Here is a 12,480-nt window from a genome sequence, read left to right as displayed (position 1 = left end):
CCCTGAGTTCACTCTCCAAGACCATACTGCCTCTCTTCTTGCCAGAGAAACAGTGGCAGAATGCTTTAGCCTAGAGGGGATGGAGAAGCATATTGGCTAGCAAACAAAGATCATACGCGCCTCACCCATACAATGATTAAACAGTGTGGACTGTGTTATTCTAGCAAACGGCATTATAATAGTTTGTTTGGTAGAATCCTTTGCCGTGAGTGTGGCAGTTTCACACAGCGTGGAAATTAAACACATAGTGCACGAACTGCACTCTGCGCTAAAGGCCTTCACTGTAGTGCAGCTTTCACCACTGCTCCTCTGTCTGTATGTGGAGACCACAGGCTCCAAGGCACTGTTTGGTTAAGGCATTTCAGACCTCTTCAGAAAGTAGAGATTTTTGAACTCATTCTTTGAAGGGTTGTTTAAATCATGCACCTAATACTCTCGTATGCAGGCAAGAGTATGTCCGAGAACAGGTTCATGAGAAGGCAACCCAGGGGTTTCAAATAATTTCTGACAGCGTAGGGAAAATTGACGGAGGGGTGAAAAGGAGCCCCTACTCCCCCCCAAAGTACTTGGGTCACTGACCCAAACCACGAAATGATGTGTTTATTCAACACTGCCTCCATTATTTTACACACTAGGCAGATCATCAACTCTCTCAGAGAAACTCTCCCTGAAGTCTGATCACAGTTGGTAACCCAAGAACCAACTAATTTTCAGCCATTTTCTTTTAATGTTGAATTTGTAATTAACATCCACACTTTGTTATTGGCCTGGGATCTCCCCATTAATCCCCCCACACGCCCCCCCACACATTCTTTTACCTTTAAATCCATTTCTGTTCACCACTGAATAGAACTTATGTTATTTCCTTGAGGTGAGGAAGACTAGGAATACATTTTCATAACTCTTATTACAATGTAGCTTGGAATTAGCAATTTAGAAGAAACTGAACCCTCCCCCCAGACAAAGTCTATCCAGAGTGAACTATAGTTCACAGTAAAGAGCTCTGTGGAACACTGTGCCTATGAGCAGTTTCCCAGAATACACTGCAGCAACTGAACTTCCCTGAAGCACTGAGCCATTCTCAGCATACACCTGGGTCACTGTAGGTTTTGCAGAAAGAATGTTCTGGATCCGGATTACCTGAAAAGGGAAGCGTTACGTGCAGTCAATACAGAAGTTATACTACTTTTATAGAAGTTGATGTTAAGAGTTCAGCAGAGACAGGACCTTTTAAATAGTATATTAATTTAAGCTAAAATAGTTAAATTCATAGGCTAGATCATCATAATGGTCCCTTCTGGCCTTAAGATCTGGGCCCTCGCTTAATGTAGGTCATAGAATTTCACCAAATGATTCCTGCCTTAAGCCCACAACTAGAGCATACTATTCAGAAAGCTATCCAGTCTTGATTTAAAGACTTCAAGTGACAGAGAATCCACCACATCCCAAGGGAAGTTGTTCCAACAGCTACTTACCCTCACTATTAAAAAATTTGTACATTATTTCTAGTCTGTATTTGTCTAGCTTCAGCTTTCAGCCATTAGATTGCTCAATACCTTCGTCTGCTAGATTTTTTTTAAAAAAAAACTTCTAATTCAGAAGTCTTTTCCCTCTGTAGGTACTTTTAGACCGTGATCAAGTCACCTCTTAACCTTCTCTTTGTTAAGCTAAATAGATGGGACTTCCTTGGTCTCTTTTCAGACCTTGGATCATTCTTGGTGCGCTTTTCAATTTGTCAACACCCTTTTTGAAGTGTGGACACCAGAACCAACACAATGTTCCAATGATTGTCTAAGGTAGCAGAATGCTTGAAGGTGAAAAGTTCCACTGCTATGAAATGTTACAATTTCGGTGTCAACAGATCCCTGAGCTCAGAGTTTTTGGATGATGGCAGCAAGAGTGCATACAAAACAGTTTTAAACCCACAGGATCAGATTCAGCCACTCTTATTCACACTGAGTAGCATCGTACGGTGCAAGTACACCCATTGGTATTTTAACTGAATACTCTCACTTAAATCACAGAAGAGCAAGGATTGCAGAAAGTAGCTCACTAAGGGCCATTAAAGAGTAAATGAGAAAGAACAAGGCTAAATTTGTCCTTGTTCTATTCTCAGGCAATATTTCTTTTACGAATACAATTAAACTGAGCTAGCACCAATCATGTAATTCGTCAACATTTAATTAGACTGCAGCTGCAGAGAAAGCAGCCTGGAATTGATTGAACTATCAGATGGAGATTTTTTCCGGTGGTCACTGAGGCATTTTAAGAGATGTTATCTGGCAAGGCTCACAATGGTCAAGTACTCAGAGTTCATGCTCTTCAAGTAAATTTGGAGTCTAGCCACTAGGTAGGAGGGAAATGGAGTCTGAAAGGGTTGTTCACAGGTAATTCCTTTTAATATGAAATGTTAGCTAAGGGGTGGGATTTTCCAAAAGCACTGAAGTGACTTAGGAGCACTAGTCAGTCCATGGAACTTGAGCTCCCTACCTCAGTTTAGTACTTTTGGAAATCCCACCTTACCCATCCATGTATCACCTTTTCCATGGCTGTGAGCTGCTCTCTCTTGGCAGTTGCCATCTTGCAGGTCAAAAAGCAAAGCAGGCTGTGGCTTTTTCCAGACCCATCTACTTTGCACTATTCCTGACCACAGCCCACCCCTTCCCAGTCTTCTTCACTGTACCTACGTCCTGCCCTTCCCCCACCCTGCCTGAAGAAGCATCTCCTGCTTGGCGGTTCATAGAATCCAGGGGGAAGTCAGCTCGGGTTCAGGATCAAGGTCCAAGGAGCTGGAGGGATTGTTTCAGTCAGGGTGGCTGAGAGGTTGCAGCTGTGCAGCATGTGGAACATAACTTGTTGGGAAAGTGGGAGTGTAGCCATGATAGTGCAGGGGCACTGGGCAGCTTAGACTTTCTGCTCTGTCCTGTAAGCTGCCATGCAGCCGGTCAGTTTTACCACTATCTGATAGACACCAAGATGACACAGATTTAAAGAGGTATCAATATGGAGTTCATAGTTTTTTACAAGCAACATGCCATGCCTTGACTTGCTATGTTCCTGGGAAGGCAGAGGTGAGGATCACAGCTTTGGTGAGTCTACGCTCCAGAGGGAGCACCATCTCCACACACACTCTCAGGTGACCTGCTGAAGTAGTGCCCATTCTCCGCCCAAGAACTATCTGAGCTCAATTATTCTCTGTGCTGCTCCAGTTAATGTCAGTTTAGCTCCTCAGTTATCAGTGCAGTTACTCGAACCTCGGACCAGAGTAACGAGTGGCAAATTCGTACTTCAGCTGGGATTTTTTATGGGACCTAAATGAGTTACACCCATGACTCCCATTGAAAGTCAGTGGAAGCCAGTTGCTTAACTCCAGCTGAGAAATTCAGCTGAGGTTTCCAAAGGGACCTTTCTGCTTAACTTATTTCCTGATTCCGATGCATTTAGTTTTACTCAGGAATTTTAATACTGGGATTCTCACAACCTCAGAGCACTGGTTATTGTGGATTATGACTAAAGATCCCATATGACAGAACTGAAATTTTTCTCCCCTTCAGCTCTGAACAATTAGCATTAATACAGATGTGTTACATTACCTACAGCCACCATTCAGCGCCATTAAATGCTACAGAGATTAGCATCAATAGCTGATTTTTCTGACTGATAGCATTACTACCTTATGTCATCAATATAAGATACAAGCACTATTCCGTAGAAACCAGACTGAAGTATTCCTTTAAAACTCTGCATTGTTCTTCTATTTTGTTTTAGAAGACACACCAATGTCTCGCCTACACACAGATTTTGTACTAGTACGGTATAGCTATTTTGGTTAGGAATATGGAGGGGGGGGGAGGGGAGTAAATTTGTTTTAATGGAAGTAATTATTCTAGTGTGGGCACAGTCATACCAATATAAAGGTACCTTACACCAGAATAGCTTATTCTCCTTCCCATAATGGAATAATCTGTACCAGTATAAACACTTCCATTCTTATATAACTGCATCCACACTCGGGGGACGGAGGGTGTAGTTGTACCACTTTAGTTACATTGTTCTAGTTAAAGCAATACAGTTTTACAGTATAGACAAGGTCTAATCTTCCAATAGAATCTGTCAAACTAACCTCAGAACCAGGAGGATTCTCAGGATCATAGAAGAGTAGCTTCATGCCATTGGGATGACATCCTCCCCAAATATCCCCAGTGTAAGGATCAACAGATAAGTTATCAACTAGCGTGTCCAATTCCAGCACCTATCAAACATGGGAGACCCCAACACAGTGACACACACGTCAAAGTCACTAACTTCATGAATAAAGAGAGGCTATAAATTTATAATCAGCATATTTCTCAAAGGTATTTATGCCTTTCAGTAACACTTACAAAAATTTGGACTGAAACCACCATAAGAGTTTCCCCTCACTACACCTTTTGTCAACATGCACCATCTGCTGTACTGCCCAGATTTAAGGGTGATGGGCACATTATAAATACTTACATACTTGCTTCAGCAACTCATTCCAGCTTCTAGAGCTGAAGGAAGGGTCATATTATTAGCCCTAGTCACCTTCAAACCTTATGTTTTTATATAGGTGTGCATGCTGCATTACAGGCACGAAAGTTGGCAGTGCCCCTCCCAGCTAGGACTGACAACCTGAATTAAAAAAGAAAAGGGGAGACTGACTCTTGGGGTCAGCAAGGAGAAGACCTGGATCACGTGGAAAGGAAAGCCGTCCTTGGGAAAGTTATCTGCTGGGATGCTACCAGCTGCCACACTGGATCATACCCATGGTTCATCTTGTCCAATATCCTGTCACCAGCAGTGGCCCGGCACCTGATGCTTCAGTGTGAAACCCAAGTGTAAGAAGTCGAAATTGGGCAATCATGGAAAAACCTGCCTAGAGGGGTTTATATCCTTTCCAAAACCTTTTTATTCATAATCTTATCCAGTGTAACTGCAGATGTTCCCATTTCCAGGTAACTATCCAAACAAAGGCCTCTTCCTTACAAATTCCTCAGGGCAGCGGCAATGTCTTTGAATATCTACGTCCAATGACACGCATGCCAGTGGCATCATGTACAAATATTTAATATTAAAAATAGATCATCTGCATAGTGGGCTCGATCCTTGCTCCCCTTTGGCTGGGTCATGCTGCTCCAGTGGCATAAAGCAGCCTTAAAGCTGGTGTAAGCAGCCCCTTGAGAATTTCCTCAGCCTAGGGGAAAAGCCTATAGCAGCGGGTACTAAGTCATCAACTCAGAGCCTGGTATAGGGAGTGCGAATAGAACATCTCTACATCTGCTGAGCCCCAGCTGCTGGAATGGCCCTGGAGGAGTGTTGACAGTCTTGGTATTTCAGAGCAGCCCTGAGGTTGCTCTGGATTGTTGCTGGGGACTAGGATGCAGCAAAACCAATTCCAGAATCTGGGGTCTGAGTATGAAATCCCTGGAAAGGAAAGGAAATTGAAAATATGGAAGAGATAAAGAGTTAATCCTGTCTCAGCAGGGTGGACTAGATGACCTCTTGAGGTCCCTTCCAGCCCTATGTTTCTATGATCCTTTGTGTGGGGGAAGGAAAGAGACATGAGTGGCTGACGAGACATTAAAAAGCTGGCATTAGAAATAGCTAGGCAAATTGGTCCCCAAATCAGAACATCTGAATTCCTATCTGGAATGGTCACCTGTTAATTCACTCTGCAGGCATTTATTTCATGATCTGAAATGTTACCCAATTTGTGTGTTAACCCCCAGATCCCATTATTAAATAGGGAACCGTAACCAATTTGGGGTGATTTACAGAAATACCGACAACGGGAGCCCCTCAGCTAATACAGATGTGTGAAATGTGCTACAACCTGTTCTACAGGCCCACAGCAACCACAAGCCATTATTACCCTAGCATACCATACGTGTTGCCACCATCTCATAACACCAGCCTTGTATGCTATGGGCCCAATCATCTCCAGGCAGGACGGAAGTAACTCCCATTGACATAAAAAGGGAGATTGCCAAATCCCAAGGCAGGAGAATTGGAATATTTATGTTCTGTAAATTGCCCTCTGTTTCCCAGTCAGATACTACTTGCTGCTCTGAAAGCTGCTTTCTGCTTGCAGGCTGCATTAATGAACACTAACTGCATCAATAGGTCGATAGCACCCCAAAGGAGAACTTGATCGGTGCCAAACTCAAGGTTCATTTTAAGGTTGCTGGTATTAGGATGAAGTGAACAATAATAATTGCTCACATGAAATTCCACAGGAATACCTCTCCCCTCAGTACCACAAGAGCCAACCACAGCCCCCCAGCAGTTTGGTTTGCATGTATATTAACACATTCTCTACCCATAATCAGGCTATGACTGAAAGAGATCTAGGCTCCCTAAAGGACACACACTAAATTTCAAACATAGATTAGGCTCTTGTTCTAAGTGGCAAACCTCTTACCTTCAATTGAGTTAGACTCCAGTTAGCATGTTTTTCCATAACATGAATACGATGAGCCATCAGGTCAGCAATATAAACATACCTTCAAATGAAAAAGTCTATTAACAAGGTATCTACACAGAGATAAAAGTAAATTGATTCTTTATGTGCAAGCCTTGATTTTCAGATGCTTTAAACCAGAGATTGCCATCCTTTGGCACGCGGCCCATCAGGGAAATCCGCTGGCGGGCTGGGACAGTTTGTTTACTTGCAGCATCTGCAGGTTCGGCCGATTGCAGCTCCCAATGGGATGTACTGGCTGCCGCTTCCTGCAGCCCCCATTGGCCTGGAACGGCAAACCGCGGCCAGTGGGAGCCGCAATCGGCCGAACCGGCGGACGCAGCAGGTAAACAAACTGTCCTGGCCCGCCAGCGGATTTCCCTGATGGGCCACGTGCCAAAGGTTGCCGATCCCCACTTTAAACTGATATTTTGAAATATTTATAAAAATTCCAAGCTGTCCATCACAAACTGAACTCAAGATAGATGGCTGAAGTACTAATGGTGTTCCAAGGTGTTTTAATGTAACAACCAGGACTCTGATCAATTTTGTAAAAAGACCAGTCACAAATTGTATAAATGGTTAACACTCTGAAACAGGCTCCCAGTACGTGGTAGTCTGTACAAGTTAAATGAACTGTTGCCCTTATTACAATTTTAGAAGGAATTTTATCCATTAATTCTTGCAAGCAATGCTAGCATTTAAAAATTGTAAGTATCAGTTTGGGTAAAAAGTAATTTTTGATATTATTGGCTAAATTACCACCAATAGTTGAATTAAAAAAAATAGAGGAACATACACTTTATCTTCTGTTTATATAATCATTTCAGATTACTTATTACAACCATAATTTACAACGAGCACCCAGTCAACTAACCAAATATACACCCGGAAGTCAATTTAGACGTCTAACCACACAATCTGCACATGCAAATATTTGCATGTAAAAGTCAGGAATATTGTCTGAGTTTCTTTTCATCATTTGGTCCATCAAATGTATAAGGAGACCAAAAGAGACTTACTTTTTGTCCGGTGAAATGTTAATTCCATTGACTGAGTAAAACCCAGAGGCTACCTCTTTAACTTCTGTTGGACTGTAGTAGACAACATTTGACCAGGTCAAGCCCAAGAACAACTCCAAGTACATCAAGATGGAGTCAAAGAAATAGTGGTCATTAGTAGCATAGAAATGATCAGGTCCCAGAGCCACAATATCATTCACACTGAAATGAGAAGATAGAGAGAACAAATACAGAGGTTTGAGAATTAGTGTTCTGAAAAGTTTTACAGGATTATATTTAAGTTTGGCAAGGATTAAATGTTCTCTTTAAAGAAACATTGTGGATGATTGTTCTTGTATTGCAAGTCATACTGGACTATAGGAGAAGATGAAAGATTTCCTAAACCACGACAAGAAATTACGGTAAGTTTTCGGTTTGATAATGTAGGATTCTAAACAGAATATCTGGAGGCATGTTCATCCTCATCAGGTAGTGGGAAGAATTGAACGAGGGTCTCCTACATCTCAGGTGGGAACCCTAACCACTGGGCTAATAGGCTATAAGGGATGTTTGCCTTCTCTTCCACCCCCCATTTGTTTTGCATAGAGTTAAGGGTGTTCTGAGCACACCTACTGGAATGGCTCTTGCAGGCACGATGGGCATTCCCCCGCCTATCTTCAGAGTGGCCTAGGCATCCAAATGCATGCCTGAGGCAACAGTACACATGCCCAGGTGCAGAAACTTAGGTGCCTAGGGGACTTTTACAGCAAAACTGTAGGTGCCAAGTGAATTTAAGTACCTGTGCTGTTAGGCAGGGGTTATGGATTGCCGTGGTGCCTAAAACTGTGACATAGACACCTAAATCTGGGCTTTTAGGCACCCACATCCCTTTGTGGTCCAGGCCTTAACTTACAAAGGAGACAGGTGAGAAGTGTAGTAGCTTGGCAGTATATAGCTGTGAGGTACTGATGAAAGCAGTGGGAAAACATATAAAATAGAAAGGTCCTCTAAGGTTTACATTCCCTTGAATATAAATTAAGCTTTAACTAAAACAGCCTTTAGCCAAATGGAGACGGGAGCTGTGGTTTGGATTCAGTACCTTGGCAGAAGTTCGTGTCGGATAGTTTTCAGGTGTACAAGAGAATTTTCATCTTCTACAAATTTAAACACTTCAACTGTGCTCTTCAACTCTGGATGATTCACAACGAAGAGGTACACTGAGTCATCTAAAGAAAGAATGTGGAAAAATTGTTGAGTTTCACAAAAATGACACGGCAGTTTAAATGTCTGTGTCTGGTATGTATCTACTTCCACTGCTGTAGTATACAAGCGCCTTTTGCTGTATTTACACTCAACACCCCTGTGAGGGGGTAGAGGAGGATGCCAACAGACTGAAGGGCCTTCTACTGACAGAAAGAGCCTTTAGAGGATGGCATGTCTCTATCAGTCATTCAGTACCAAAAAGCTGCAGAACCAGAGCTTCATTTCAGCCCCAAGCCAGTCTCCCTTTTTGGTCACTACTGTGCATTGAGCTAGAAGAGAAATGCTCATTGTGCACAGGCTCTAGATGCCAGACAACAAAGTTTCAGTTAAGGCTCATAGCACCAGAACTGCAGTATCTGAACAGTGATGGAGGCATTATATTTCCATACACTGAGTTGTCTTCTCCCACTCCCCTTACTAAACACCATGCCGTAAAGCGTTCAAAAACTGCAATTGGTTACGGCGGCGATATTACAGGGCGTGCTGTGCCTCCAACTCTTTTGCTGTTTTTCTGGGAGTGTGACCTCTGCTCAAAGGGGAGTCCCACAGCTCAAAGACTGGGTCCCTGGCTTCAGCACCTGTTTCCCACCGGAACTCCTCCACAGGGCCAGCTTTAGGCCAATTCCCCTGAATCGGGCCCCTCGCCTAAGAGGGCCCCGTGCCCTAAAGAAGAGCGCCTAACTTAGGAGCCTCTTTAATTTTTACTCACCCGGTGGTGCGCCGGGTCTTCGGCGGCGGGTCCTTCACTCGCTCCAGGTCTTCAGTGGCATTTCGGCGGCGGGTCCTTCAGTGCCGCCAAAGACTTGGAGCGAGTGAAGGACCCGCCGCCGAAGACCCGGAGCGCCGCCGGGTGAGTCATCCCTCCCGGGGCCCCGTCGAAACTACTCAAATTGGGCCCCGCACTTCCTAAAGCCGGCCCAGCTCCTTCAACAGGTCCAAATGATCTTGAACCCTTGTTGGAGACTTCCCCTCTGGGGAGCTATACAACCAGTGTGTTTGCAGTGACACAAGACAACCTTTCCAAAACAAGCCATCAGTTATTAGTCCACAGGAACCCAGTGTGCAGTGACATAGTGTTAAAATGGTAAAGAAAAGGCTAAAACACACAACTCTCCCCTAACCTGGCAGCTTTTCCTTCCTTGGTTAGGAGGGTCCCTCTTTGCCCTGGCCTGGAAGACAGACAGCATGCCTGCAGCTGCCCAACAGTCCCAGACTGGAATACTCTTCTCCCAAGGGAAGAACAAGTTCCTTCTACAAGCCCCTTAACACTTATGTCCTTTGTTTCAAGTTCCAGTGAAGGTGTTTTGATGTGTGCTGCCCTTCCCAGTGTTCAGTTTGTGGTCAGATAGGTAATCACCCACCCATATTCCAAGACACCGGGTGTCATTAAAAGTTAATGGTCTGGTGCTGTTCTCCATTGGAGCTCCAAGGTAGCTCTATCCATGTGTTTATAGTTCATTCATGCCAACCCAGACATAAATATGTGACCCCCACCCACTCCATTCAATGCTTATTCCTTCACTCCTGATGTGTCTCTCTGGAAAAAAAGTTAACCCCTTGAGACCAAGTAGGCTTAAGCAAAAATACAAAAGTGGTGGGTAAACTGAGTCACACAAAATATGCATAAAAATACAGACATTTCCCACATTCTCCATAGTTTTATTCAATATACGGGGCATATTTCTATCTTGAAGATAGAGTGTGTCAGTTTATATAAACCCATGTACAATCTCAAACAGCCAGCTCTTTTGCTTTAATATACAAATATCTGTTGGAGCATCACACTTTTTTCCCCTTCCCATGTATCAGGTTATTGATGGTGCAACATGGAGTGTGACAGGGATAGCAAAGGGTTTTAACTATAATAAATAATAATTATAAAGCTCTAGGTTGAGATTTCTTGTCTTCATTTAACAGTCTTCTTACCTTTGTCTATGTACGTGCTGATCCCATGAGGGTTAAATGATGCCAGATCAAACCCACGGCTGATTCTCAGTTCTACTGCTCTTGGGTTTTCATCATTCAAATCCATCAGAAATATTTCACCTGGCTTGTCTGGAGCAAAGCTTTTTAACCCTGGATATTTTAAACCCTTTAAGATTAAGTAAACACGACAACAAGAAAGTTAAGAGGATCCTAACAAAGGTGCCGAGACTAACTCTCTGTTTTGGTTTGTGGATATACCTCATGATACAGCAACAACCGTACTAATCTGTCTCTTTCCTGTTTTTTGTTTTGTTTCATGTTTTCCCTAATCAATTGATCCCTCCTTAACTCTCACTATTCTGCCTGCATCCTCCTCATGTTGCAGCCTACCCACCCCAGACACATTTGTGCACCCTCTGCACCATATGCTGCTGATGCCCCCATCACCACCGAATATTCTCACAGTGCTACTGCTTCTCCACATCCATCTGCTGCTACGACACCCTTCCACAAAGAAAATCCCTCGTTTTGCTGCATCCCAAAGACATCCCTTCCCCACTGTTTTTCTAAACACCCCGCCCCACAAACTGCCACAGCATCCACAGTGCTGCTCCAGCACCCTCATTCAGTGCTGGTAATTCCCCTCTATAGCCACCAGCCACTACTGCTCTACCCAGAGCCTGTCTGAGCACCCCTGTTTCTTGTGATGCTAGACCCTCCAAGGCATCTACCTTCCCTGTGCTGGTTATCCCAAGACAATGCTGCATACCCACACAGGGCTGCTGCCTCCCACAGTGCAGATTCCCCACTTGCAATATGCACCCAGCCACTCTGTGCTTGGTCCTTTCAAAATAAACACCTCTCACCACAGCTTTCCTGCCTCCCCTTCCCCATTCTTTTCCCCCACCTCAAGTGACTTCTAAGGGCCTGTACCCATCCTGTCTCTACCCCTTTTGGCTCCTGACTCTCAGTCCCACATTCTCCCACTTTAACACTGTTGCTTTCAGACAGCTCAGACGACTGCAGCTTTGTAACACCACTACCGTGCAAGGTAATACAGGGAATCTCTGAATTGATCCAGGCTATCTGGTCAAAAAGTTTTCAAAATATGGGCAAACAAAGCTGCAGTGCCACAGTTAAGTGCACCTGAGTGGGTAAGGAGACGACCTAGTACAGTTCCTCTAGGCAAAATCGCAAAAGTTAGCGACACAAATGCTATCACACGTATTGCAATATTGGTTGTTTTTCTAATAGTGATAGTAGCTGGAATCACATGAATGAGACTCAGCATTCATGTAGCAAAACACAGTTCCTAGCCCTCTTGGCTGTGGAGAAAAGCTTGAATATGTGAACCCTAAGGGCTCAATAACCAAGCAAAAAGAATCCAAAAGTTAATTTAAGAAAAAAAAAATCATGATTTTTAAGCCAATCTCCTGACTGGGGGAGGCTGACTCAAATGCTGAACACTTTGGGTTGGCAATACATCAGCAGCATGTAAAGTCACATGTGCCAATGTTAAAGGTTGTATAACAATAGCCACAACAACACTGCAAGGTTAAGAAATGAACTTGCCCAAGTAGGAGGAAATGCAGTTTGAGCTAACTTAAGTCTGCATTATTCCCAGGAAGCAGTGCGCACAGAAAATGTTCTGCCTGTAATTTGCAGGTATTACTCCTGTGCATAATAAATTAGTACTCAAGCACCTGCATAGGGTGGGGAGGTGGGAGCTCAGATACTTACAGAACTAATGAAAGCCAGACCATCAGGAAGGATGTCAATGTCTTCTGCACCTCTTTCTGCAAAGACAGA

General features: G+C 43.7%; 1 protein-coding gene across 1 annotated transcript in view; it reads right to left on the bottom strand.

Moving 5' to 3' along the window:
• Positions 1-752: 752 nt before the first annotated feature.
• Positions 753-12,480, bottom strand: part of LOC135874340 (serum paraoxonase/arylesterase 2-like) — a 49,224-nt gene continuing 37,496 nt past the window's right edge. Inside the window, exons 3-9 of the mRNA XM_065399138.1 lie at positions 12,412-12,467; positions 10,672-10,837; positions 8,582-8,708; positions 7,504-7,704; positions 6,443-6,524; positions 4,124-4,252; positions 753-1,140 (exon numbers count right to left, since the gene is read on the bottom strand). Coding sequence (XP_065255210.1) covers positions 982-1,140; positions 4,124-4,252; positions 6,443-6,524; positions 7,504-7,704; positions 8,582-8,708; positions 10,672-10,837; positions 12,412-12,467 — 920 coding nt within the window. The 3' untranslated portion in view covers positions 753-981. The remainder of the gene's footprint in view (positions 1,141-4,123; positions 4,253-6,442; positions 6,525-7,503; positions 7,705-8,581; positions 8,709-10,671; positions 10,838-12,411; positions 12,468-12,480) is intronic.

Source organism: Emys orbicularis, chromosome 2, assembly GCF_028017835.1.
Source record: "Emys orbicularis isolate rEmyOrb1 chromosome 2, rEmyOrb1.hap1, whole genome shotgun sequence".
Classification (NCBI taxonomy): domain Eukaryota; kingdom Metazoa; phylum Chordata; order Testudines; family Emydidae; genus Emys; species Emys orbicularis.
This window is presented reverse-complemented; position numbering and strand designations above follow the sequence as displayed.